General features: G+C 42.3%; 1 protein-coding gene across 1 annotated transcript; it reads right to left on the bottom strand.

Annotated features, from left to right (window-relative positions):
• Nucleotides 1-17,654, bottom strand: LOC109897605 (heparan sulfate glucosamine 3-O-sulfotransferase 2). The gene is made up of 2 exons (XM_020492122.2): nucleotides 16,558-17,654; nucleotides 1-995 (listed from the first exon to the last, which is right to left on the bottom strand). The coding sequence occupies exons 1-2, from the start codon at nucleotides 17,091-17,093 to the stop codon at nucleotides 377-379; spliced, it is 1,155 nt and encodes a 384-aa protein (XP_020347711.1). The 5' UTR covers nucleotides 17,094-17,654; the 3' UTR covers nucleotides 1-376.
• Between the last annotated feature and the right edge of the window lie 5,923 nt (nucleotides 17,655-23,577).

The raw sequence follows: 23,577 nt of genomic DNA, 5'->3' as shown, positions 1-23,577 counted from the left end.
TGTCTCTATACTCTTTATTGTTGTCCATTGAGTTGGAACGATTGACATGGTACAGTGTTGTAAAAGTAACAGGCCTTTGTGAAGAAGCACAATTTAGTTGATGACGAATACTAATTGTGAGATTAAATGGCATGGCAGCATATCTTTCTCTTTTATTTGGTTAACAAAACCGGCATGATGTGAAAGTAAGAACTAGGAAATTATACCAAAGGTCTTAAAGTTAGTGGCAGATTACACACACCTTGTTAAACTCGCACTGTATTTTCAAACATGAAGAGAAATTGGATTTACTTTAAGGTGTCCTCATTCGAATGACTCCACTAAGGTATGCATTTCAATAAGCACATATCACCTGGTTATTTTTTTAATCAGATTCTCAATCCCACCTAAAGTCTTGCCCCACCATCTCATAGAATTTGATATTGAAAGGCCTATAAAAGTCCCGGAGCTGCTCAATGACCTCCCGGTCGATCTGCACGTGAGTTCTGCCCTTGGACTTGCCCAGGCAGCGGGGCTGGCTGCTGCTCTCTGGCTTCTTCAGGCAAGGGAAGCCTTTGGTTCGGTTAAAGTAGAAGTGCTTGTCTGTGATGATGCGTTTGAGACCCAAGAAGTCCTGGACGCGGCCCAGCTCCCCCGCCGGGTCCGTGATCAGCCGCTCGCCGCTCACAAAGTGGATCTGGGAGAGGCGAAAGTACTGCAGCCAGTTCTCTAGGTGGAGGATGTACATCCCTATGCGGATAGCGTTCCATGAGGTGTCTACCAGACCCTGGCTACGGTTCTGGAAGGCCAGCTCCTCGAAGGTGGGGATGTCCGGTTTCTTGGACAGAGTCTGTGTGTAGTCTGAGATGGCCCTGGTGACTGGGTTACGCACCACCACAATCAGCTTGGTGTTGGGGGACATACTGGCGATGCGCCTGGGAGCCTCTCTTGTCACAAAGTAGCTGGGGGTTTTCTCCAAGGTGATTTGGCTGTCTAGAGTCCGTGGCATTAGTCCTCTAAATAGGGAAAGACAGAAAGAGAAAAACGCTGATTTAACTTTTATGCCTGGAATCCATTGCATTAGTACTCTAGAAGGGGATAGAATAGTAAAGCAATTTAATTGTCTTGCAGAAATTGTTATCCACTTCGACAGCTGAAAAGGTTTCATGAAAACAACTCATGTTCCCTATCTCCAGGGTGACAGTGATGCTGAGGGCTGGAGGGAAATCATCCAATCACATTTTAGACTGGTGTTCATAAATCACAATCACCTGCATTAAGGACATCCAACAGAAAAAGATGCTTGGGAGAATCTGGGTCACACTAAATAGGTCATCATTTTCATAAAGTTTCTGGGGAAATGCATCTTAAAATGTTTGTAAAGTTTTTCTCATATCTATGGAAACCATGCATAGCAAAGTAAGGACTAGTGTTCTGATATTTTCCAAGAAAATGTAGAGACTGGCATTGCTCTGGAAATTTCCTTTCATGATTCGAGCAATGGGAGTTAAGAAATGTATCATTCCTGTTTAAAACCTGGGTTATGCAAAAGTTGTATTTAAACATGGAGCCACTAGAGCCAAGTAAAGCCCCACCGGCCAAACCCTCCCCTAACCCGAACAACACTGGGCCAATTGGGCCCGGTTGTGGCACAGCCCGGGAATGAACCTGGGTCTGTAGTAGCACCTCTAGAACTGCAATTCAGTACCTTAGACCGCTGTACCATTCAGGAGGCCTGAATAGTACTAAGATACAATTACAACCTACATTTGAATACAACATCATTGTCCATTGGTTAGAACAGAAATGTGTATTCTGCCTTTCCCAACATGCTTCTGGTCCACCTCTCTAACCTCTAGGCTACTGGGCTTTCCCATTGTGTATCCATAATAAAAGCCATAATAAAAGCTCTAGATACAGGTCAGGACCTTGATTCCCTGAAACTTTTGACCATTGACATGGATAGATCCCACCTAAAGTGCATCGAGCAGTTTCTCCCAAAACCATTCTTGCACTTAAAACTGATACAGTAAATAAAATAGTAACTTTATGTCTGTGACTGATGATTCTGTGCTTCTGACTTTGTGGCAACAGTTTGGGGAAGGCCCTTTCCTGTTTCAGCATGACAATACAGAAATAGTTTGTCGAGATCTTTGTGGAAGAACTTGACTATCCTGCTCAGATCCCTGACCTCAACCCCATCGAACACCTTTTGGATGAATTGGTACACCGACTGTGAGCCAGACCTAATCGCCCCAATATCACTGCCGAACTCACCAATGCTCTTGTGGCTGAATGGGAGCAAGTCCCCTCAGCAATGTCCCAACATCTATTGGAAAGCCTGCCCAAAAGAGTGGAGGCTGTTATAGCAGCAAAGGGGGGCGACCAACTCCATATTAATGCCTATGATTTTAGAATGAAATGTTTGACTTGAAGGTGTCCACATACATTTGGTCATGTAGTGTACCTTAACCGTCCGATAAATATTGATCAGTTTAGCTTGACTTATGAATCATGTGCGGTTCTGCTGGGTGTCTCAGTTAGCCTTACCAGTTTAGGGCCACAGGCAATCATTAATCTTCCATGGGATAGAAGGAACAGAACAGCAGTAGCACCATCCCCAGAAAACAGCTTTACAGTATGCTAAATACATGCTACTACTGTATATCTCAGGTGCTATGTGATGGAATCCCAACTTAGTTATATCATCAACCTTAACCTATAGTATAGCATATTCTTCCTCTTTCTTCACACTTCCATACATGTATTATTGCGTTGATGGAATTTTAGGGACCTATATAATCTCATGGAGAAAGCTACAGACATTCCAACACTGTTGGGTTATATCATTTCAAACGCTACCCTTTTCAGTTTCACAATTCTCACTGTTTCACAATTCTCACTGTTTTAACACTGTTAAAAGAAATAGCTGCAATTAAGCATATTACATAAACCTTTTGTTAAATCCACACAACCAACACCCAGGATGGTGTTACTGACAGTCTAACACTTCCCCTGGTGCCTGGTGCAGGAGCTGAACGCAGCGTGAACAAGATCTGAAATTCTCACTCTTTTGCTGATGAGAAGGAGTGTTGGTGCTGTACTAGCTTTAGCAGCCGTGCTTTGTAGCATTTCTAGACTGCCACGAAGAGGTGCATTTCTTGTCGATTAGGAATGAAAGAAAATCCCTCACCTCCTATAACTTTATTTAATCCACCAAGGTTTCAGACGAGACCAGGACACAAAAAGGTTTAGTGCAGCTTTCCATAGAGAAAGCCATAATGGAACATATAATTCAATGGGATTCTCTTACTCCACACAACCAATTACATTTTCCATTTTCCAAGTACAAGACAACAATGATCCACTGCCTAAAGATGAACATGTGCATGTTGGGGAGCACAAGAAACAACATGACATGTTCACATTATCTCCTGGGTTTGCTGAGTCCTGGGATTGGTTGAACAGAAACCTAGCTTGAATTGAACTTTATTTGTTCATGATTGGAGTGATGGGATGCGCATGTACATTTGCTCTTTCGATTATTCCCCCCTTCTCTTTATCATTAAACGTTAACAACTTGTCAGGGACAGCCTTGCCACTGTTTCATTAACCTGATTTGAATTACATTGGTGGAATTTGCATTGGCATAATCTGCCCTTCCATAGTGTAGGCCTACACGTTGTGCATACATTCTCATTTCAGCAGAGATTTAATCCATGTCATGTATTTGAGAAATGAATTTGCCCTCTCAGATCGAACAAATTACATTGATAAAATAAATGGTCCACCTGCTGTTCTCTGCAGTTTTTTTAATTTATTGAACTAACATTTGTTTTACAGATATTGATTATTATAAATGAAAGCCCATCCACATGATTACAAAACATTCAATTGACCAGAATATAAACCCGCTTCTCATCAAGAAACATTTCATTAACATTTAACTAAAGTGCCATCTTCCATTTTCCTCTTATGTAAATACCCAAACCGAGGAGAAGAACAGTTATTCATGTGAGCATACTGACTGCGTAACTGAGAACACAACCACCACAGTGGGACATTAGGAATGGCTCCATGCAAAGGTCTGATATCACACCAGAAACTTCCACTAACATCAATTGCCAGTTGCTATTTGCATTGGTCTCCCTGTATTTAGATGCCTGCCTTTTTCAATGGAGGTGCTTGTAGCATTATAGAGGATGGGAGGAGGCTGTAATTGTAATACGCCAAGGTTTCTGTGACATGGCTGTAAGCCATTTAGCAGCAGTGTATTCTGTCCTGACACCCTATGGTGCTTGAAGAGAACAGCGAGCACCTTCAGTCGTGTAGCTTTCTAAAAGCCTTCATTGTCGCTCGATAGGCCTACTCTCAAAAGGATAGGGTCACCATGATCACTCCAGCTCTCAATTACTGACGAGCTTTTTGGAGCTCTGGGACAATGTTACAGATGATATATTGTAAATCATATCAGATAACTCTGTAGAATTAACCATTAGTGAAATATTAATAATGATGTAGAATATAGTTGGAAGGTATATCCACAATGTGGAACTGTACTGCCATTGCACACATTTTGACACATTGAGTACACCCACACACATATATCTATAAAGCTGGCAGTAACTGGCATTTTGTGTCATGAATCAAAGTTGTAGAGAGATGGATGGGCTCCCCGCTCTGATCATCATCCGGATCCTGTGAGCTGGAACTAAATTGACTGGAATAATTTACAGCCGTCTCCTGTTCAGGTTATTGGTGAAACTCTGAGAGGAGTCAGGATGCGTTACAGGCTTGGCTGTGACATTTTAATCCCTCTAATGAATCGAGGTGTGGAGGATCTATCCCAACATTGTAAATGTGCCCAGTGCTCACAAGATTGCAAAGAGATAGCAATTCCCCCCTCACTGGTAAAAACACAAGTGTGTATTTAATATCCTCCCCTGACAGATGTGTTGAGACCAACACCTAAAAATCATGTCTGGCATACTGTAACATTAAAAGTGCCAAAGGATGTGCCGAGTTCCCTGGCTGCTAACGTGGCTCCACTGAGCAAGTCAACATTGTACAGACACATATATCAGGCATGTAAGACCGTAGCAGCAGGTAAAGGTCGGCTTTGGATCATCTCCTTCAGCACAATCAATTAACCCAGACCTCGCCAGTGTAACTTCATTGATGTTTCAAATCAAGAGGGAATTGAGTGCATTGTAAGAGTCCTCAGTAAATATTTGCTCGTGAACCACAGTAGTGCGTCTACATTACTTTGGTATGGTCATTTTGCAGATCTTTTGATGTGGACGAAATGGAATGTGTGTGACGGCAGATGCACAGAACACCTGTAGCATCTCTAAGGTTGAGCTAAAATGTAGCATAGCATCTTTCCATAGATGTGTAGAACACGTGTGGCCTCTCTAAGGTTGAGCTAAAATGTAGCATACATCTTTCCATAGATGTGTAGAACACGTGTGGCCTCTCTAAGGTTGAGCTAAAATGTAGCACAGCATATTTCAATAGATGTACAGAGTCAGGTATTGATGTGGCTAAGTCAATAACTCAATCATGAAGTATTCTGCTTAATCTTAAACCTATGTGGCACAGGAGGTTGGTGGCACCTTAATTGGTGAGGACAGGCTCGTGGTAATGGCTGGAGCGGAATCAGAGGAATGGTATCAAACACATCAAATATTGTTTGATGCTGTTCCATTTGCTCTGTTCCAGACATTATTATGAGCCGTCCTCCCCTCAGCAGCCTCCACTGCATTGATGATTTTGTTTGCCTTCTTCAGTGTTGTATTCACGTCCTCCACGTTCAAGCTATCATCCACTGTCAGTAGAAAGGCTGTGGAGGTGACACACTGTTTTCAACAGAATTAATCCAGGCCTCATGGTACTAATTACCCAGCTTTATGATGAGTCGGAGGATTGGACAGTAATGCGAGGGCCAGGCCTGATCTGATTGGGATTTAAATTGGAAACCATCAATCATGACAAGCAGGCAGCGTCCCTGCAACAGACAGACGGAGAGATTTAGAGAGTGGCCCCTATCTCTGGCAGAGCAGAACGTGTCTGTCATCACACAGACTAATAATGAACCCTGCCTATTATACAACACACTTTTTGTGAGTTACTGTCTACTAACCAGGGACAGGGAGCATGGTGACTTCAACGTATCCATTATCTGTGGTGTTGGAATGGCCTCGGCTCGAGCGGGGGTTATTTGGAAAAACCCCTGATTAAATTATTACAAAGGTCTCATGGCTCATCATGGTCACTTCCAAACGATCTGTAGAACGTAAGACGAAGTGAGATCAGTGCAGGGAAAAGCCTGGGATTTAGAGCATGTCTATACTGCTTTCTTGGTGGATGCTGTTGATGTTGTTGAAGTGTCGTGTTATACAGTATTGCATGTGGATTTCAAAGCTTTCTCACATACCTCTATTACCGGGGCCTGAATTATATTCACATTCACATAGACAGTCATACTCTTATCCATTGGTTTCATTCTGAAGCCTTTCATCTTCCAATTTGTATGACATCTCACAACAATACAGTGAATACTATCTAAGGTTATAGGATTCAGGGAAAGGTAATACCAGTATGTGAGAAAGCTTTTAAATCATTATAGAGTATTGCTACAAACTACTTTATGTGTCTATGTTTAAGGTATGGCTACGGCATATCTTCAATGACACAAGGAGGGTTCATTTGTACAGACCATTTTATGTTACGGTTGCAAACAACCCAGACTGCAATTACACAGCTTCATGTGTTCTAATGCACTAAGCTGTAATAAAACCAGAGTCGCTATACAACCGCATCACCAACTGCAGTCTACTCCCCTCGCCTGGTACGAAGGAAATGGCTTCATTCTGTCTCCACTGGAAAAGATTATCTTATTAATATTTCACTCACTCCCATTTCTGCTGGAATGACGTCCAAGCATTAATCACCAGTCAGCAGCGACAGAAGCTTGTCTCAATGGAAGTCAATTAAGGGTTACCGAGCAATGTCCCAGGCAGCAATACTGAAGCCAGGTCAGCTGGTTGGTTAACTAGACCAAGAAATCAGTTATAGTCAACTGCCAAGACAGTTGGAGATGTAGAGATGTTCCAGAGTAATCTATGTTTTTACATCAGGACTGTCCTGTTTGTCTGTATGGGAAACAAATAATTCAGAATCATAATCAGTCTGACCTCAATGATGTCTGATTTAGTCGTGTTGGCTCTGCCCTACGTTTCACAGAAATGACAATACATTGGAATATTCTAAACCACTGAGGATGTTTTGAGACAATTGCTCTACTGAAGCGATAAAGCATTGAATTAAGGCGAACCAAATGCTGTTACTGTGTCTGACTTTGATGTGGGAAAGTGTCCAACTATACAAAAATGAAGACACTCTTCGGAAGACCCCGAAATCCATGGCTGGCAAGCTGCACATCCTTAGATGAGCATTTCAGTTAATTGTGTAAATGTTTCAGATGAATTAACTGCGGCTCAGCTGCCAATTTCAATGAAACACAGTGTAAACAAAACTATTTCAGTGCATGTCAGCCTGTCCTCACATCCTGTTCAGTTTAAACTTGTTTCCTCCTGTCACATTTCCCCCTGCCTGTCTTTGCAAAAGGCTTTCTGCTGAACTGCAGGGAGTAATGGAAAACATTACCAACGCATAATGAGACACAGCAAATATTCATTCAGTCTGCAGTTGAAATAAAAATGGTTCTAAAGACACCTGGAAAATGCTAGAGATAGGAAATATTGGAATATTCCTGGCAAGGAATCAATTCAAATTCAAATCAAATTGTATTTGCCACATGCGCCGAACACAACAGGTGTGTAGACCTTATAGTGAAATTCTTACTTACAAGCCCTTAACCAACAATGCTTTAAGAAGTTGAATTTTTTTTTAAGTGTTAAAAAATAGATAAGTAAAAAATACACATTTTTAAAGTAACAAATAATGAAACAGCAGCAGTAAAATAACAAGAGAGACTATATACAGGGGGTACCGGTACAGAGTCAATGTGCAGGGGCACCGGTTAGTGGAGGTAATTGAGGTAGTATGTACACGTAGGCAGAGATAAAGTGACTTTGCATAGATTATAAACAGAGAGTAGCAGCAGCGTAAAAGAGGGGTCTGGGTAGCCCTTTGATTAGCTGTTCGGGATTCTTATGGTTTGAGGGAAGAAGCAATTAAGAAGCTTTTTGGACCTAGACTTGACGCTCCCATACCACTTGTTGTGAGGTAGCAGAGAGAGCAGTGTGGCTGGAGTCTGACAATTTTTAGAGACTTCCTCTAACACAGAGGTTCTGGGTGGCAGGAGGATTGGCTCCAGTGATGTACTGGACCATACACACTACCCTCTGTAGTGCCTTGCGGTCGGAGGCTGATCAGTTGCCATACCAGGCAGTGATGCAACCTGTCAGGATGCTCTCGATGGTGCAGCTGCAGAACCTTTTGAGGATCTGAGGACCCATGCTAAATCTTTTCAGTCTCTTGAGGGGGAATAGACTTTGTCGTGCCCTCTTCACGACTGTCTGGGTGTGTTTGGACCATGATAGTTTGTTGGTGATGTGGACGCCAAGGAACTTGAAGCTCTCAACCTGTTCCACTACAGCCCCATCGATGAGAATGGGGGCGTGCTCGGTCCTCATTTTCCTGTAGGCCACAGTTATCTCCTTTGTCTTGATCACGTTGAGGGAGAGGTTGTTGTCCTGGCACCACACGACCAGGTCTCTGACCTCCTCTCTATAGGCTGACTCATCATTGTAGGTGATCAGGCCTACCACTGTTGTGTCATCGGGACAATTGATGATGGTGTTGGAGTCGTGCCTGGCCATGCAGTCATGAGTGAACAGGGAGAACAGAAGGAAGGCCATAAAGATCATCAAGGCCATAAAGATCAACCACCCGAGCCACTGCCTGTTCACCCCGCTATCATCCAGAAGGCGAGGTCAGTACAGGTGCATCAAAGCTGGGACCGAGAGACTGAAAAACAGCTTCTATCTCAAGGCCATCAGACTGTTAAACAGCCACCACTAACATTGAGTGGCTGCTGCCAACACACTGACACTGACACTGACTCAACTCCAGCCACTTTAATAATGGGAATTGATGGGAAATGATGTAAATATATCACTAGCCACTTTAAACAATGCTACCTTATATAATGTTACTTACCCTACATTATTCATCTCATATGCATACGTATATACTGTACTCTATATCATCGACTGCATCCTTATGTAATACATGTATCACTAGCCACTTTAACTATGCCACTTTGTTTACATACTCATCTCATATGTATATACTGTACTCGATACCATCTACTGTATCTTGCCTATGCTGCTCTGTACCATCACTCATTCATATATCCTTATGTACATATTCTTTATCCCCTTACACTGTGTATAAGACAGTAGTTTTGGAATTGTTAGTTAGATTACTTGTTGGTTATTACTGCATTGTCGGAACTAAAAGCACAAGCATTTCGCTACACTCGCATTAACATCTGCTAACCATGTGTATGTGACAAATAAAATTGGATTTGATTTGATTTGAGAGTAAGCACAAACCCCTGAGGGGTCCCCGTGTTGAGGATCAGAGTGGTAGATGTGTTGTTACCTACTCTTACCACCTGGAGGCGGCCCGTCAGGAAGTCCAGGATCCAGTTGCAGAGGGAGGTGTTTAGTCCCAGGGTCCTTAGCTTAGTGATTAGCTTTGAGGGCACTATGGTGTTGAACGCTGAGCTGTAGTCAATAAATAGCATTCTCTCACAGGAGTTCCTTTTGTCCAGGTGAGAAAGGGCAGTGTTGAGTGCAATAGAGATTGCATCATCTGTGGATTTGTTTGGGAAGTATGCAAATTGGAGTGGGTCTAGGGTTTCTGGGATAATGTTGTTGATGTGAGCCATGACCAGCCTTTCAAAGCACTTCATGGCTACAGATGTGAGTGCTACGGGTCAGTAGTCATTTAGGTAGTAGTCATTTAGTGTTCTTGGGCACAGGAACTATGGTGGTCTGCACTTGCCAGTTGGTCAGCGCATGCTTGGAGTACACGTCCTGGTAATCCGTCTAGCCCTGCGGCCTTGTGAATGCTGACCTTTTTTAAGGTCTTAATCACATCGGCTACTGAGAGCGTTATCACACAGTCTTCCGGAACAGTTGGTGCTCTCATGCATGTTTCAGTGTTACTTGCCTCGAAGCAAGCATAGAAGTAATTTAGCTCATCTGGTAGGTCTGTGTCACTGGGTAGCTCGTGGCTGTGCTTCCCTTTGTAGTCTGTAATAGTTTGCAAGCTCTTCCACATCCGAGGAGCTTTGGAGCCGGTGTAGTATGATTCCATCTTTGTATTGATGCTTTGCCTGTTCGATGGTTTGTTGGAGGGCATAGCGGATTTTCTTATAAGCTTCCGGGTTAGAGTCCCACTCTTTGAAAGCGGCAGCTCTACCCTTTAGCTCAGTGCGAATGTTGCCTGTAATCCATGGCTTCTGGTTGGGGTATGTACGTACGGTCACTGTGGGGACGACGTCATCAACGCACTTATTGATGAAGCCAGTGACTGATGTGGTGTACTCCTCAATGCCATCGGAAGAATCCCGGAACATATTCCAGTCTGTGCTTGCAAAAACATTCCTGTAGCTTAGCATCTGCTTCATCTGACCACTTTCTTATTGACGGAGTCACTAGTTCTTCCTGCTTTAGTTTTTGCTTGTAAGCAGGAATCAGGAGGATAGAATCATGGTCAGATTTGCCAAATAGAAGGTGGGGGAGAGCTTTGTACGTGTCTCTGTGTATGGAATAAAGGTGGTCTAGAGTTGTTTTCCCTCTGCTGCACATTTAACATGCTGATAGAAATGAGGTAAAACTGATTTGAGTTTCCCTGTATTAAAGTCCCCGGCCACTAGGAGGGCCACCTCTGGATGAGCGTTTTCCTGTTTGCTTATGTCCGTATACAGTTCATTGAGTGCTGTCTTAGTGCCAGCATCAGTCTGCGGCGGTATATAGACAGCTACGAAAAATATAGATGTAAATAATGTGGTCTACAGCTTATCATGAAATACTCTATCTCAGGCGAGCAAAACCTCAAGACTTCCTTGGAATTCGTGCACCAGTTGTTGTTTACAAATATACATAGTCCGCTGCCACCAGAGGCCACTGTTCTATCCTGCCGAAAAAGATTGAAACCCGCCAGCTGTATGTTAATCATGTCGTCGTTCAGCCACGACTCAGTGAAACATAAGATATTACTTTTTTAATGTCCCGCTGGTAGGATATACGTGCTCGTAGTTCGTCTATTTTATTATAGATTGATTGGTAAAGGTAGGTAGATTATCCTCTCCATGACAGATCCTTACAAGGCACCCGGACCGTCGTCCACGATATCTCTGTCTTTTCCTCCTGCGAATGACAGGGATGAGGGCCTTGTCGGGTGTCTGGAGTAAGTTCTTCCCGTCCAACTCGTTGAAGAAGATTAATTCCTCCAATACGGGGTGAGTAATCGATGCCCTGATATCACAAGAAGCTCTTTTCGGTCAATAGACATGGTGGCAGAAACATTATGTAGAAAATGAGTTACAAACAGTGCAAAAAAACATACACAATAGAACAATTGGTTATGGGATCGTAAAACGGCGGCCATCTCCTTCGGTGCCATTATCATTCCGGAAAATGTTTGAGGCGTGTATACTATGTATTGTACTAACTAGTCTAGACTCCAGGAAAAACAGTTTGAACAGAGTTGTGCATGTCCCCATTTAATTCAACTCAATTTACTACAGTCAAAACTACACATTTATTTAATCACATTATACATTTATAGGTTTGGTGTCAGCCATGTTAGATTCTGTCTCTCAGAATAGTGTCATTGTGTGGCCTTGCCTCCAGGGTGGCCTACCACTCTCAACAGCTCTTAATGTTATGTACTGCTGGGTTACCTACAGTTGGTAAAGGCTCTATCCCTGAATCCGAGTAGGAAGCTCACAACACCACTACCTCTGTCTCTTGCTGCTGGCAACTCCAGTTAATGACTTATTCAATACAAAATCCTAATACAAAAACCTCACTGTGCCATAGTGTCTTTGGGGGATATTCCCGAGAGGAGTTGTTTTTGTAATTAATGTTAACTGCTACATGTTTCTGAGCTATATCGGGATTAAGACTCCTCATTACTAGTGGAGAGAGATGCCTGGGTCAGTGGAATGTGCAGTTCCCTCCGTTAAATGAGCAGCAGACAACTTTCTGTCCTCGTCAACCTTTCTGACGCTAGAGTTCCGGGGCTCAGTATCCTCCCTGAGCCAATTAATGGTGGACCTGGAGAATACTCTTGGCTGAAGCAGAGTCTACGAGGCCTCTTGCACAATTTGAACAGGGAATCAGGGAATCTATTTGATGTGCGTCTGACTCCTGTAAAATCAGTAGAGCTGAGATGCCCTTTTAAGTTCTGATGGTGATGGTGTGTAGTGATGCGGATTTGTTAGATGTTTTTGATCGTGTGCGAAAATGGAAAAACGGGTCCACGAAGTGTTGCGGAATTGGTTGCAGTATAATGTATGATTCATCTGCCCCTTATATAGTCACAGGGATGGAGAGACACTCACATCCAATCTAAATGAGGCCAAATGGGTCTTATTCTATTCTGGAGATCATGTAATGAACACTGCACTATTTCACTGTCGTTGCACAGGTCTGTCACTTACAATGGGGTGAAAATAGTTGGATAATGCAAGTAATGCACAATGAAAAAGATTAGAAATAGAGGACAGTCTATCACAGTGCCTCATTAGACGATGGTGACAATCGTATTATTTAATGCTGAGACCAGGTCGTATTAGTTCTAGTCTGCATAAAGTTTCAGCCACCATGACTGAGGTGAACTAATACAGCAAACACTCATTCCATTTAAATGGATGGTGTCTCATGTCTTGGACTGAAATCAAATGAAAAATAAGACTCTCTAAAGCACATTATTAAAGGTGATTTGTATGGAACTTCTGACGTTAATCAGCCAATTTATCTTTCTCATTACTGGCGGCATTTATGTGGCTCTTATTGCAAGATGTCAGTGGCTAAACTAAAATTGCTTTCAGAGGGGATTAGAGACACTGTTGCTAGGTCCTGGCCTCTGTGGCATTTTAATTAATCAGTCCCCAAATAGTACTGATGAATTTAGAGCCTGTTCGTGTGTGTGTGTGTGTGTGTGTGTGTGTGTGTGTGTGTGTGTGTGTGTGTGTGTGTGTGTGTGTGTGTGTGTGTGTGTGTGTGTGTGTGTGTGTGTGTGTGTGTGTGCATGCATGGGGGTGGGTACGTAAGTGTGAGTGTAATTAATAATTAACGTGAAACTAATTATATGAATACAGTATCTGCTATATTGGCACTATATTGGCAGAAGCCTACTGGCACACTAACTTCCCGCTGTTCTATTAGTCTAATATTAGCATTATTGAAGTTATATTATAGGCCTATTCTTAACCTCCAGAGCTAAGTGTGTGAAAAAGCACTGCTCCGTCAAGTCCTCAGCCCTGAACTGAATGCCTCCAGGTCCCTTTTATTGATTTAAGCAGCTCCCCATGGGTGAGTCTGACTCAACTGACTTAAACACAACAGGTATAAATGGCATCACACTGCGATGGAACAGTGAGCACACACCACAACCAACTGGGCTTAGGGAGAGGTGCTGGGTGATTTCACTAGAGTGGCCTGTCTGACAGAACCTCCTACAGAACAGAACACTTTCTAATGGCACATTCTTTGTTTCAGTGGGTTTTCTCTCTCGGCTAAGTGTAGATGCGACCCATGAGAGTTCCCTGCTCGGGTTCACTCAACAGGCACCATGTTCTGTCAGAGAGGAGAATGTGACACCTGTGTAATGCCTGCTTTTAGGCATGCAGGTCTTCAGCAATGGTCTTACGGCTGCCAAGGGATGAGAGCAGGTAGAGTCACACAACTGAACCAAGCTGAGCTGAGATTTACTGGATCTGGCCATGCTGGAAAGGATCATGTGAAAGGAAAATATAAAAGCCAGCGCGGTACTGTTTGGGTAGGCACAATAATGAGAAAAGGCTATTACTCTTCTATGGACTTTGTTATCCAAGGTCTGACTCGTGGGTACGAGACAGCGCCAGTGTCCCGTCTCATCGACGTACAGTACACTGGAGGGGCATCCCGTCAGAGGGAAGGCAGGAGGAGTCCTACCCTGTCCGATGTCTCTAATCAATATTAGCCATGTTTCTGCTGGAGAGGGTTTCTTAAAAGTCTGCCCCTGAAAATATCTATTACCGTTGATCTGCATGTTTACTTACTGAAATTCGACACTGCAGGTATACTGTGGCATTTCAACCTGGGTATCAAGCCAAAGTAACTTCATCCTGGATTTGGGGCATGATTACTTGTAATGCTTACGATTCCAATTGCTTTCGGTCTGAGTGTTTCTTTTACTCTGGTATTCCAAAATATTTGTATGCCTTGGGAAATCAAATCTTTAGATCAATTATCTCACAAACTACACTATATGGTATGTGGCTCCCTCTTCAAATTAGCAGATTTTACTATTTCAGTCACACCATTGCTGACAAGTGTATAAAATTGAGCACACAGCTGTGCAATCTCCATAGACAAACATTGGCAGCAGAATGGCCTTACTGAAGAGCTCACTGACTTTCAACAAGTCCGTTTGTCAAATTTCTGCCCTGCTACAGCTGCCCCAGTCAACTGCTGTTATTGTGAAGTGGCAACGTCTAGGAGCAACAACGGCTCAGCCGCAAAGTGGTAGGCCACACAAGCTCAGAGAACGGGACCACCGAGTGCTGAAGCGCATAGCGAGTAGAAATCATCTGTGTTCGGTTGCAGCACTCACTACTGTGTTCCAAACCGCCTCTGGAAGCAATGTCAGCGCAATAACTGTTTGTCAGGAGTTTCATGAAATGAGTTTCTATGGACGAGCAGCCGCACACAAGCCTAAGATCACCATGCGCAATGCCAAGCTTCGGCTGGAGTGGTGTAAAGCTTGCCACCGTGGAGCAGTGGAAACAGGTTCTCTGGAGTGATGAATCACGCTTCACCAACTGGCAGTCCGACGGACAAATCTGTGTTTGGCGGATGGCAGGAGAACTCTACCTGCCCCAATGCATAGTGCCAACTGTAAAGTTTGGTGGAGGAGGAATAATAGTCTGGGGCTGTTTTTCATGGTTCGGGGTAGGCCGCTTAGTTCCAGTAAAGGGAAAACGTAACGCTACAGCATACAATGACATTCTAGATGATTCTGTGCTTCCAACTTTTCCTGTTTCAGCATGACAGTGCCCCCATGCACAAAGCGAGATCCATACAGAAAAGGTTTGTCGAGATCAGTGTTGAAAGAACTTGACTGGCCTGCACAGAGCCCTGACCTCAACCCCATTGAACACTTTAGGGATGAATTGGAACGACGACTCACTAATGCTCTTGTGGCTGAATGGAAGCAAGTCTTACCAGAAGAGTGGAGGTTGTTATAGCAGCAATGGGGGAACCAACATCCATATTAATACCCATAATTTTGGAATGAGATGTTTGACGAGCAGGTGTCCACATCATTTTTGGTCATGTAGTGTATCTACATTGAGAATACAAAACATGAATAACACCTGCACTTTCCATGAAATAGACTGACCAGGTGAATCCACGTGAACGCAATAATCCCTTATTGACGTCACTTGTTAAATCCACTTCAATTACTGTAGACGAAGGGGAGGAAACAGTTAAAGAAGGACATTTAAGCCTTGCAATAATTGAGACATGGATTGTGTGTATATCATTCAGAGGGTGAATGGGCAAGACAAAATATTAAAGTGCCTTTGAGTGAGGTATGGTAGTAGGTGCCAGGCACACTGGTTTATGTCAAGAACAGCAACGCTGATGGGTTTTTCACGCTCAACAGTTTCCCGTGTGTATCAAAAATTGTCCACCGCCCAAAGGACAGCCAGCCAACTTGGTACAACTGTGGGAAGCATTGGAGTCAACATGGGCCAGCATCCTTGTGGAACGCTTTCGACACCTTGTAGAGTCCATGCCCCGATGAACTGAGGCTGCAACTCAATATCAGGAAGGTGTCCCTAATTGTTGTTATACTGTATTTTGTTATGAAAAAAAGATCTCTAAGTGATCATTATCAACAATTTCAACAAGAGTGAGAGGAGGGAATATACTGCACAATTATTCCATCCCACAAGGTACATGAATTGCCTAAGGATCATGAAAAACGTTCTGGACTTTCATGAACACAATCCTGGGACAGTCAAGTACACACCCTGGTACACACTTTTTAAGTTGACTAATAATGTCAGAGATACACATTAGAATAGAATGGATATAGATGCAATACACCCAAGCATATCTATATTATCTCATAGGCAGGCTTACATACATTAGGTTGTAAGAAGTTATAAACCCACTTAGCCTAAGCCTACTGTTTTATTGTGATAAATTCATTTGTAGGGGGCCGTGCACTTGTTCAACAAATAAAATATTGAAAATGAAAATATATCATAAACAGACAAATTAGTTTATTATATATGTAAATCAACGTGACATTTCGTACCTGTACCAGTCCAATCCTCTGTCATAGTTTCTATCGAAAAAGTGGGGCTCTGTTCCAAGCGCGCGCACATCTGGATGAATTCGAATGAACTCCAGCACCGCTCTGGTGCCGCCCTTCTTCACCCCGATGATTAGTGCGTTAGGTAACTTTTTGTTTCCATATTTCTGTGCAACAGTAATATTATATTCGGATGGGGCAATACTCCGTTTGTGAGTGATGGGCAAGGCAGAATTTCTACTTTGGTTGCGAGCATTACTTGATCCTTGGTGAGTGAGTGCCACGTTTAAAGTCTCATCCAGAGCAGTCCTTCTGTCCGCGATGCAATCTTTTTGCAGAAGTTTTTCGCTTCCTACGTTCTTGTGATGGAGGCACCTTTTTTCCTCATAACTCTGGGTTGGCATGATTGTACCACAACAAAACAGTATGCTGTAGCATAAATATGTGAAGGACAATGAAATGGTGAATATAAAAATAAATCGTTTGCTCAACCTATTTGAAGATGGCACGATTCGGTTTGACATGAACCTATATGCCATATCTCCATGGGCCAAGGGACTGCATGTTTTTCTTCTGTGCTGCGCCTGGACTGCGGTGTCTCCCTGTGGTACCGGACTCTGCCTCTGCCAACATCCCAATACGACAGAAAACCAGGTAAATGTTCCTCCAAGAAATTACATGTGCACAATTTGCATCGTTTCCAATTAAACAATTGTTGGATAACTTTGGAGTAAATTGATATCAGCCATTTTCTTGGAAAAAGTAGAATGATTCCGCCTAAATGTGTTCATATAGTTTGAGTGGTAGGATGATTGCATCAGGAATATTAACTAATTGCATAATATTTTGTCGAAACACTTAAACCCCCACGGAGTCGTTATCCTCAATCCCATTCTTTGTTTTCCTCAATCCGTTGTTCTGGGTAAAATATGCCGTCTGTTGGATAATGATGAGTGACTTTGGAAACCTGCCGAAATCCAAAAATCTGCATCTCTTCCAAAAGGTACGGTGTAATCTGCCATTGACTCTAATCCGTGCGAAGCCTCAGCCTCGCCTTCCCTGGATGTGCGATGTTCAGCTCATGTTTGGCTGCTTTCTCAAAGTTCTCAAGAATGCCGTTGCGGCAGTCAGGGACAGATGATGAATATATAAAGATGCCGTCTGACGTCACTCTTCATATGATCATATTCTCCATGCATGTAACTTTTTAAAGGAATACTCCTGGTAGCCTATTTTATAGAGACATACAGCATATATAGTTGGCAGGTGAAGCATAGTCAATGTGGATACCTGTGTGTGAACATTTCCACATAACTCACATGAACGTGTGTTCTCTAGCCAATTGGAATTCATAGGACAACAAGCATTTTTATTTAGAAATTAAGATTATCTCTAATCTTAAATCTCCAAGCTGTTGCACAGATCTCTGCTTCACGGACATTCTAAACTGAGAGACGTGACTGAATATTGCTAGTCTGAGTCATAAAAGGCTTAGATTTGAACAGGTAAAATCTCCATGATTCTGTGCTCTCTCTCACAGATGGGTGTTCTGGGGCCCTGCACTGTAGCCAAGGAGATAAACACGTTGCTTTGTGTCATACCGAAGCACAACCATTGAGCAGATGTTATCCAGTAAAGCCATACAGTCTACCCACCAGACAACATCAAATCAAATCACATTTTATTTGTCACATGCGCCGAATACAACAGGTGTAGGTAGACCTTACAGTGAAATGCTACAAGCCCTTAACCAACAACGCAGTTTTACGGAAAAGAAGTGTTCTTAGAACTGCATGGTTGGTTAAGGGCTTGTAAGTAAGTAATAGAATTTTAAAAAATATCCACAAACACAAATACAAACACACATACACACACAAAATTGTTATTCCACAATTCCATCACAGCTTTTTATTTCAGTCATTTTAGCATCATTTCTTGAAAAGCAAACAGCAAACGTAATGGCTCACAATACATCATTACATGATTTGAGCATATTTTAATCAGTTTACTCAGCTAATGTGGATGCTCTCCCAGTCTCAGAGAGCAGAGAGGAAACGTTGGAGTAGTGAAACACTAGATTTTCCAAATTAGCGAGGCACCAGGGAGTCTGTTTCTCTGTTTCACTCTGTGGCTCTGCCATGGGGCTGAACCTGCTATTAGTGAAATGTGATTTGGGACCACCGATCAATTGGGGCCACAGTCCCCAGTAATATGACATTGATACAGCGAGGCGTAGGGGGGTTCATTAACCTTTCCAGTCCAGCTAGAGAGAACCCTGGGGCTTCAAAGTGCAAATGCTTTACAGTCATGTCTAAGGGAGCTCTACAGTATTACCCAACTGTGTTCTGCTCAGTTTGTACCGGTAATGTAGATTCATCACTCTTAGAATGGTGGTGGGCTGTTGTATTGAGGCTATGTTCTGGACTCATGTCCTCATAGCTCAACCTCCATCTAGCAGAATTGTTAATATTGAAAGAATCCACGGGACAGTGCAAAGGGAATTTTAAAAGCATCTGGCTGTATTCCTTGCCTCACAGTTAGCTTTTATATTTCATAATGAGACTCAATGTCTAATTTGGAAAAGTAGGCACTGTAGGTCTCTGTATACACACGGATAAAACGCTCAAACTCCTGTCCTTGCATTGGAAAATTAGGTCTAATCATCAGATTCTGAGGGAGTAGTAAGGCTTGGTGGCTGATGGTTAATGTCCTATCAGTCTTTGATAATCAATCATTTGAAGGAAGACATTTTCCCCACAGTATTACTTTGGATGCTGTCCATGGTGCTGAAAATGGTTCACGGTTATAATAATCTGCATAGTGTTGTCCATGGTGCTGAAAATGGTTCACAGTTCGAATACTGCCCGTTGTGCTGTCCATGGTGCTGAATATGGTTCACAGTTACAATAATGTACATGGTGCTGTCCATGGTGCTGAATATGGTTCATAGTTACAATAATGTACATGGTGCTGTCTATGGTGTTGAAAATGGTTCACAGTTATAATAATGTACATGGTGCTGTCCATAGTGCTGAAAATGGTTCACAGTTCTAATACTTCCCATTGTGCTGTCCATGGTGCTGAAAATGGTTCACCGTTCTAATAATGTGCATTGTGCTGTCCATGGTGCTGAACGTGGCAACTCTTCTCTGCTGTATGCTGCTCTGAGCTCTAACTCCTGTACCCCAATGCTGTAAAAAGGACGGATGTCTCAATGCAGTGCATGTAGGGAACTTAAGACTGTTATCCAGTATAGATTATGTATGACATTTTACACGTTATTGTAGTATTTTTTTTTACTTGTTGAATACTGTTAATGAGAGATTGTCACACAGTTACAATGAACATTGAGATACACACATGTTATAGTGCTTTTCCACATTGGGAGATAACTTTGAATGTGTTTGTTTATCCCTTATGGGAGAAACTGCAGTTGCACTGACAACTGTAATGCAATGACACAATATCCCTCACCTGTATATATAGTAAATAAATAAATGTGCTTCTCAAGTTGAAGAAAGAATGATTAGCCAGCTTGTGTTTTATTGAAGTCTGATGTAGTTTATTGTTGTTGAACAGGGATAAACTTCTGCATTCCACCGCCATGATACTGTACAGTATGCAGCACAGCAGGAGGATTTGACATATTTAAGCAAACCACTCCACCAAACTGCTGGCTGCCCTTTCCGTTACCTTTTACATCGAGCTGAGCTGTCCTCACTCTTTACTTTACTGTCCATAGTACATCTGTTCATTTCTTTTAATGTGGTTTCATGCTATCATTTAGCCATAATGAGATCACAGACTTGACTAAATGCATCACTTGGAGTCTGAAAGAGAAAATGACTCCACCCACACTAAGGGTGCTACCTAGAGTGGAAAACGTGACATTATGTGCTGGAGAATGCATGACATATGCCGCACAATTGTAGATACATTTGAGTAAGAGCCCTATGTGAAGCTGACGCTGAAGACTGTGTTTTCATATGAACCTATTTGATTTCTTCACCGCTAGGCAGTGCTACGTATACATTTATATGGACTTCTTTCATGGAATTATGAACAATCCACTTGTCAAATTGAGCCAACAACAGTAAAACATTAAACAATGACTTTGTGCAGACCTCCGTGTACTGTATACACATCATTTGGGTGGCAGGTAGCCTAGCGGTTAGAGCATTGGGCCAGTAACCGAAAAGTTGCTGGTTTGATTCCAGAGCCGACAAGGTGAAAAATCGGTCTGTGCACTTGAGCAAGGCACTTAACCCTAATTTACTCCAGGGGTGCTGTACTACTGTGACTGACAATATATATAAAAAACACATTTCACTGGGGGTTTTATTTATTTGTTTTTTATAAATATCTTGGTTTCTGCTTTCTTATCTATAGAAACAGAATAATAGACAAGTCAGAACCCAGCTAAAGGCCATTGAACAGCAGGCCATTTCCCTGCCTGCCAGCCACTGACTCAGCTAATTGTTGCTGACATTTTGCCCGTGTTGTTCAAATCAAAACCATTTTCATCTATCGATTTCCTAAGTCTCTCACAAAAGGAGGAACATGGGCTTAGAAATGTCACCCTTTTGGTGATCCGCCGAGCGTCTCAGTGGGAGTGCTTCCTGGAAATGAGTAATTGTCTCATAGACAGTTTATGCTGGAAGTGTTCAGCAGGATCCTCAGTACAGGGACCAGGTCTGATCCTCTCCAATTTGTTCACACTGAGGATCAGGGTCCAAAGTCCAGCGTTTTTGCAAGCACAGGGGAAAAAGATGCCAAGCAGCCAAGACTCGGCGCCAACGTCACATTATTCATACCCTGTGCACATAGAGCTGAGACACCGGAGCTTAGAAAGGGGCAGTGAACTCTCTGAGAGGTAGCAGAGACTATATAACTAACTTCTACAGAAGGCTAGACATGCTACTGTGGCAAGATGTAGTATGTGTTCATTAATGCAATGTCAAGCTGGTCTGTTTTGAACTTCTCAAAAAGACTTCCTAACATGGATTTTACTCTGAAGGGGTTTGTCGGTCTGATATTAGGTATTTAGTTGATTTGAATATGTTGAATTATTTATCTGTGTTGGAAGTCCAAAGGCTGTAATTTTATGAGGAAATAAAAATGTTATGACTCTGACTGTTATGTGGTCTGACAGTGTATAATGTACATTTTCAATATTCTTACTGTATTATTAGTAATGGTAATTAATAAGCTTTCCTAGTGGCATTTCTTGCTCAGTTCTTGATGGTTTGTGGACAATGACGGAGGTATTGTCAAACACTATCTTTGAAGAATGCAGAATGATACTAAGAACGGCACATGGCATAATTCATCGGAAAGTGTCATCTTTCAAATTGTGGGTAATTTTTCTAGTGCTGATTGTGTCTCTGCCAGACAGCTGAGGAGGATTTGACTATAAAAATGTTATTAGATGTCATAAAGAGCCCCTCCATACATCTTCTCTGTCCCACCCACACATTTGATATTAAACTCTAGTTTTAATTTGAACACCTATCCTAAGTGGTTTTCTGCTGAGGCGCCAGCATCATTGAGTTCTTAAAAGGTAGGAGACTATCATGGACTTTTGGAAGTTCATGATACTTATAGGTAACACATTTATTTGCATTCATTTTTTCAATAGCGATCAGGTATGGAATGCTATATGTTTAACTATCAGCACAGGCCTTGTCCTGGTGGATGGACTGTGGTTTACAGTGGAAGACACAGAACCAATAACATACAGTAGACGCTGCATAAATACTGTACCATCTTCTCTGAGTCGACTGTTTTGCTAATTTACATTCCATTCACACCCCGTGTCATGGTTACAGTTTTAGATGCACCAGCATTTTAGGGACAGAGCTGTTCATTAGTGGGGGAAAACATAATTTTGAGACATAGGTGACTGTCTGTCAAATGGTACAGGGCAAAGGAAACAGCATAGCTGAAAATGGGGGCATTTCAGGGTGAGAGATATTGCATATTTAATTTTGATGGAATTAAATGAAAAACAAAAATGCTAACAAACCCTTTCACAATAACAGAGTTTAGTTCCCCCAGTTACTGAATGCAACATATACCATTTTGTTTAAGTATCAGCATAGAACAGGTGGCAAATATATATATATATATTGGTATTTCTTGCCAGACAACATTTTGGAAGTTGACTGTATAGCTCAGGATTTCAACAGCAGAAACCAGACCTTTGTCTTTGAAAACTATACTGTCGAACATAATCCAGCCATTTTTCTGCAAACCTCTCAATGAGAGTAGATCGATTGGTGTGATGAGGTTTTCAACGCCTTTTCATTTCCTGCCCCCTCTCTTTTAGATTGCATTTCCACATGTTCTTTACAGCATCTGGTTTGCTGACACCCTATGAAATGCATGCAAACAGCGAGCACCTAACCAGAGCGTTATCTATTTTGAGCCCCCAACCAAATTGAATCCAAACAAAATGGCTGAGGAATGAGAGCTGGTCCTCAATGAGGCCATCTATCACAGGTTCTCCTCAGGCTTCCAGACCGGAAATTATTCTGATAATGACACTGAATGTGCTGAATCTCTCCCTGTCCCAATAAACCAAACTTTGCCCTCTCATTAGTAAGGCCAGTGACGACTATTAGTTACTGTCAACGGATTCCTTAGTAATTAGCTGAACGCAATTTAAAGGGCAGTCTCTGTTTCTTTTCTGCATCCTTTAGTGATGACAGTATCTGCTTCTTTTCAGTTGGACTCAGACAATGGCATTAGATTAGTCTAATAGGAGTTTCAGCTCAACCATAGAAAGGTGTAACACATACGTTAACACACTGTTCAGTACACACTGATTAAGTCTTGTATTGATCATTTATCAATAGGAGATGAAGGAAGCATTATTGAACAAAATCCAACAAGTGCCTAGCCAATGGCAGACTTGTCTCTGGCAAAAGCTTTTAAATGGATAGGATACTAGGTGAGTGACCCATAGTGCTTCTTAAAGCTCACCCTATTGTCTATGTAAATCACAGCTGTTTGTGTCACTGA

The sequence above is a fragment of the Oncorhynchus kisutch genome, linkage group LG10, assembly GCF_002021735.2.
Source record: "Oncorhynchus kisutch isolate 150728-3 linkage group LG10, Okis_V2, whole genome shotgun sequence".
Classification (NCBI taxonomy): Eukaryota; Metazoa; Chordata; class Actinopteri; order Salmoniformes; family Salmonidae; genus Oncorhynchus; species Oncorhynchus kisutch.
The sequence above is the reverse complement of the archived record's forward strand: the minus strand, read 5'-3'. Positions and strand labels throughout refer to the sequence as shown.

Bases quoted from the DNA above. Each gene is read 5' to 3' on its own strand.
- LOC109897605 (XM_020492122.2), bottom strand. From the start codon at position 17,093: ATGGCATATAGGTTCATGTCAAACCGAATCGTGCCATCTTCAAATAGG. The intron at 996-16,557 runs GTACGAAATGTC...TTCCCTATTTAG, and splicing joins AGAGGATTGGACTGGTACAG to AGGACTAATGCCACGGACTC.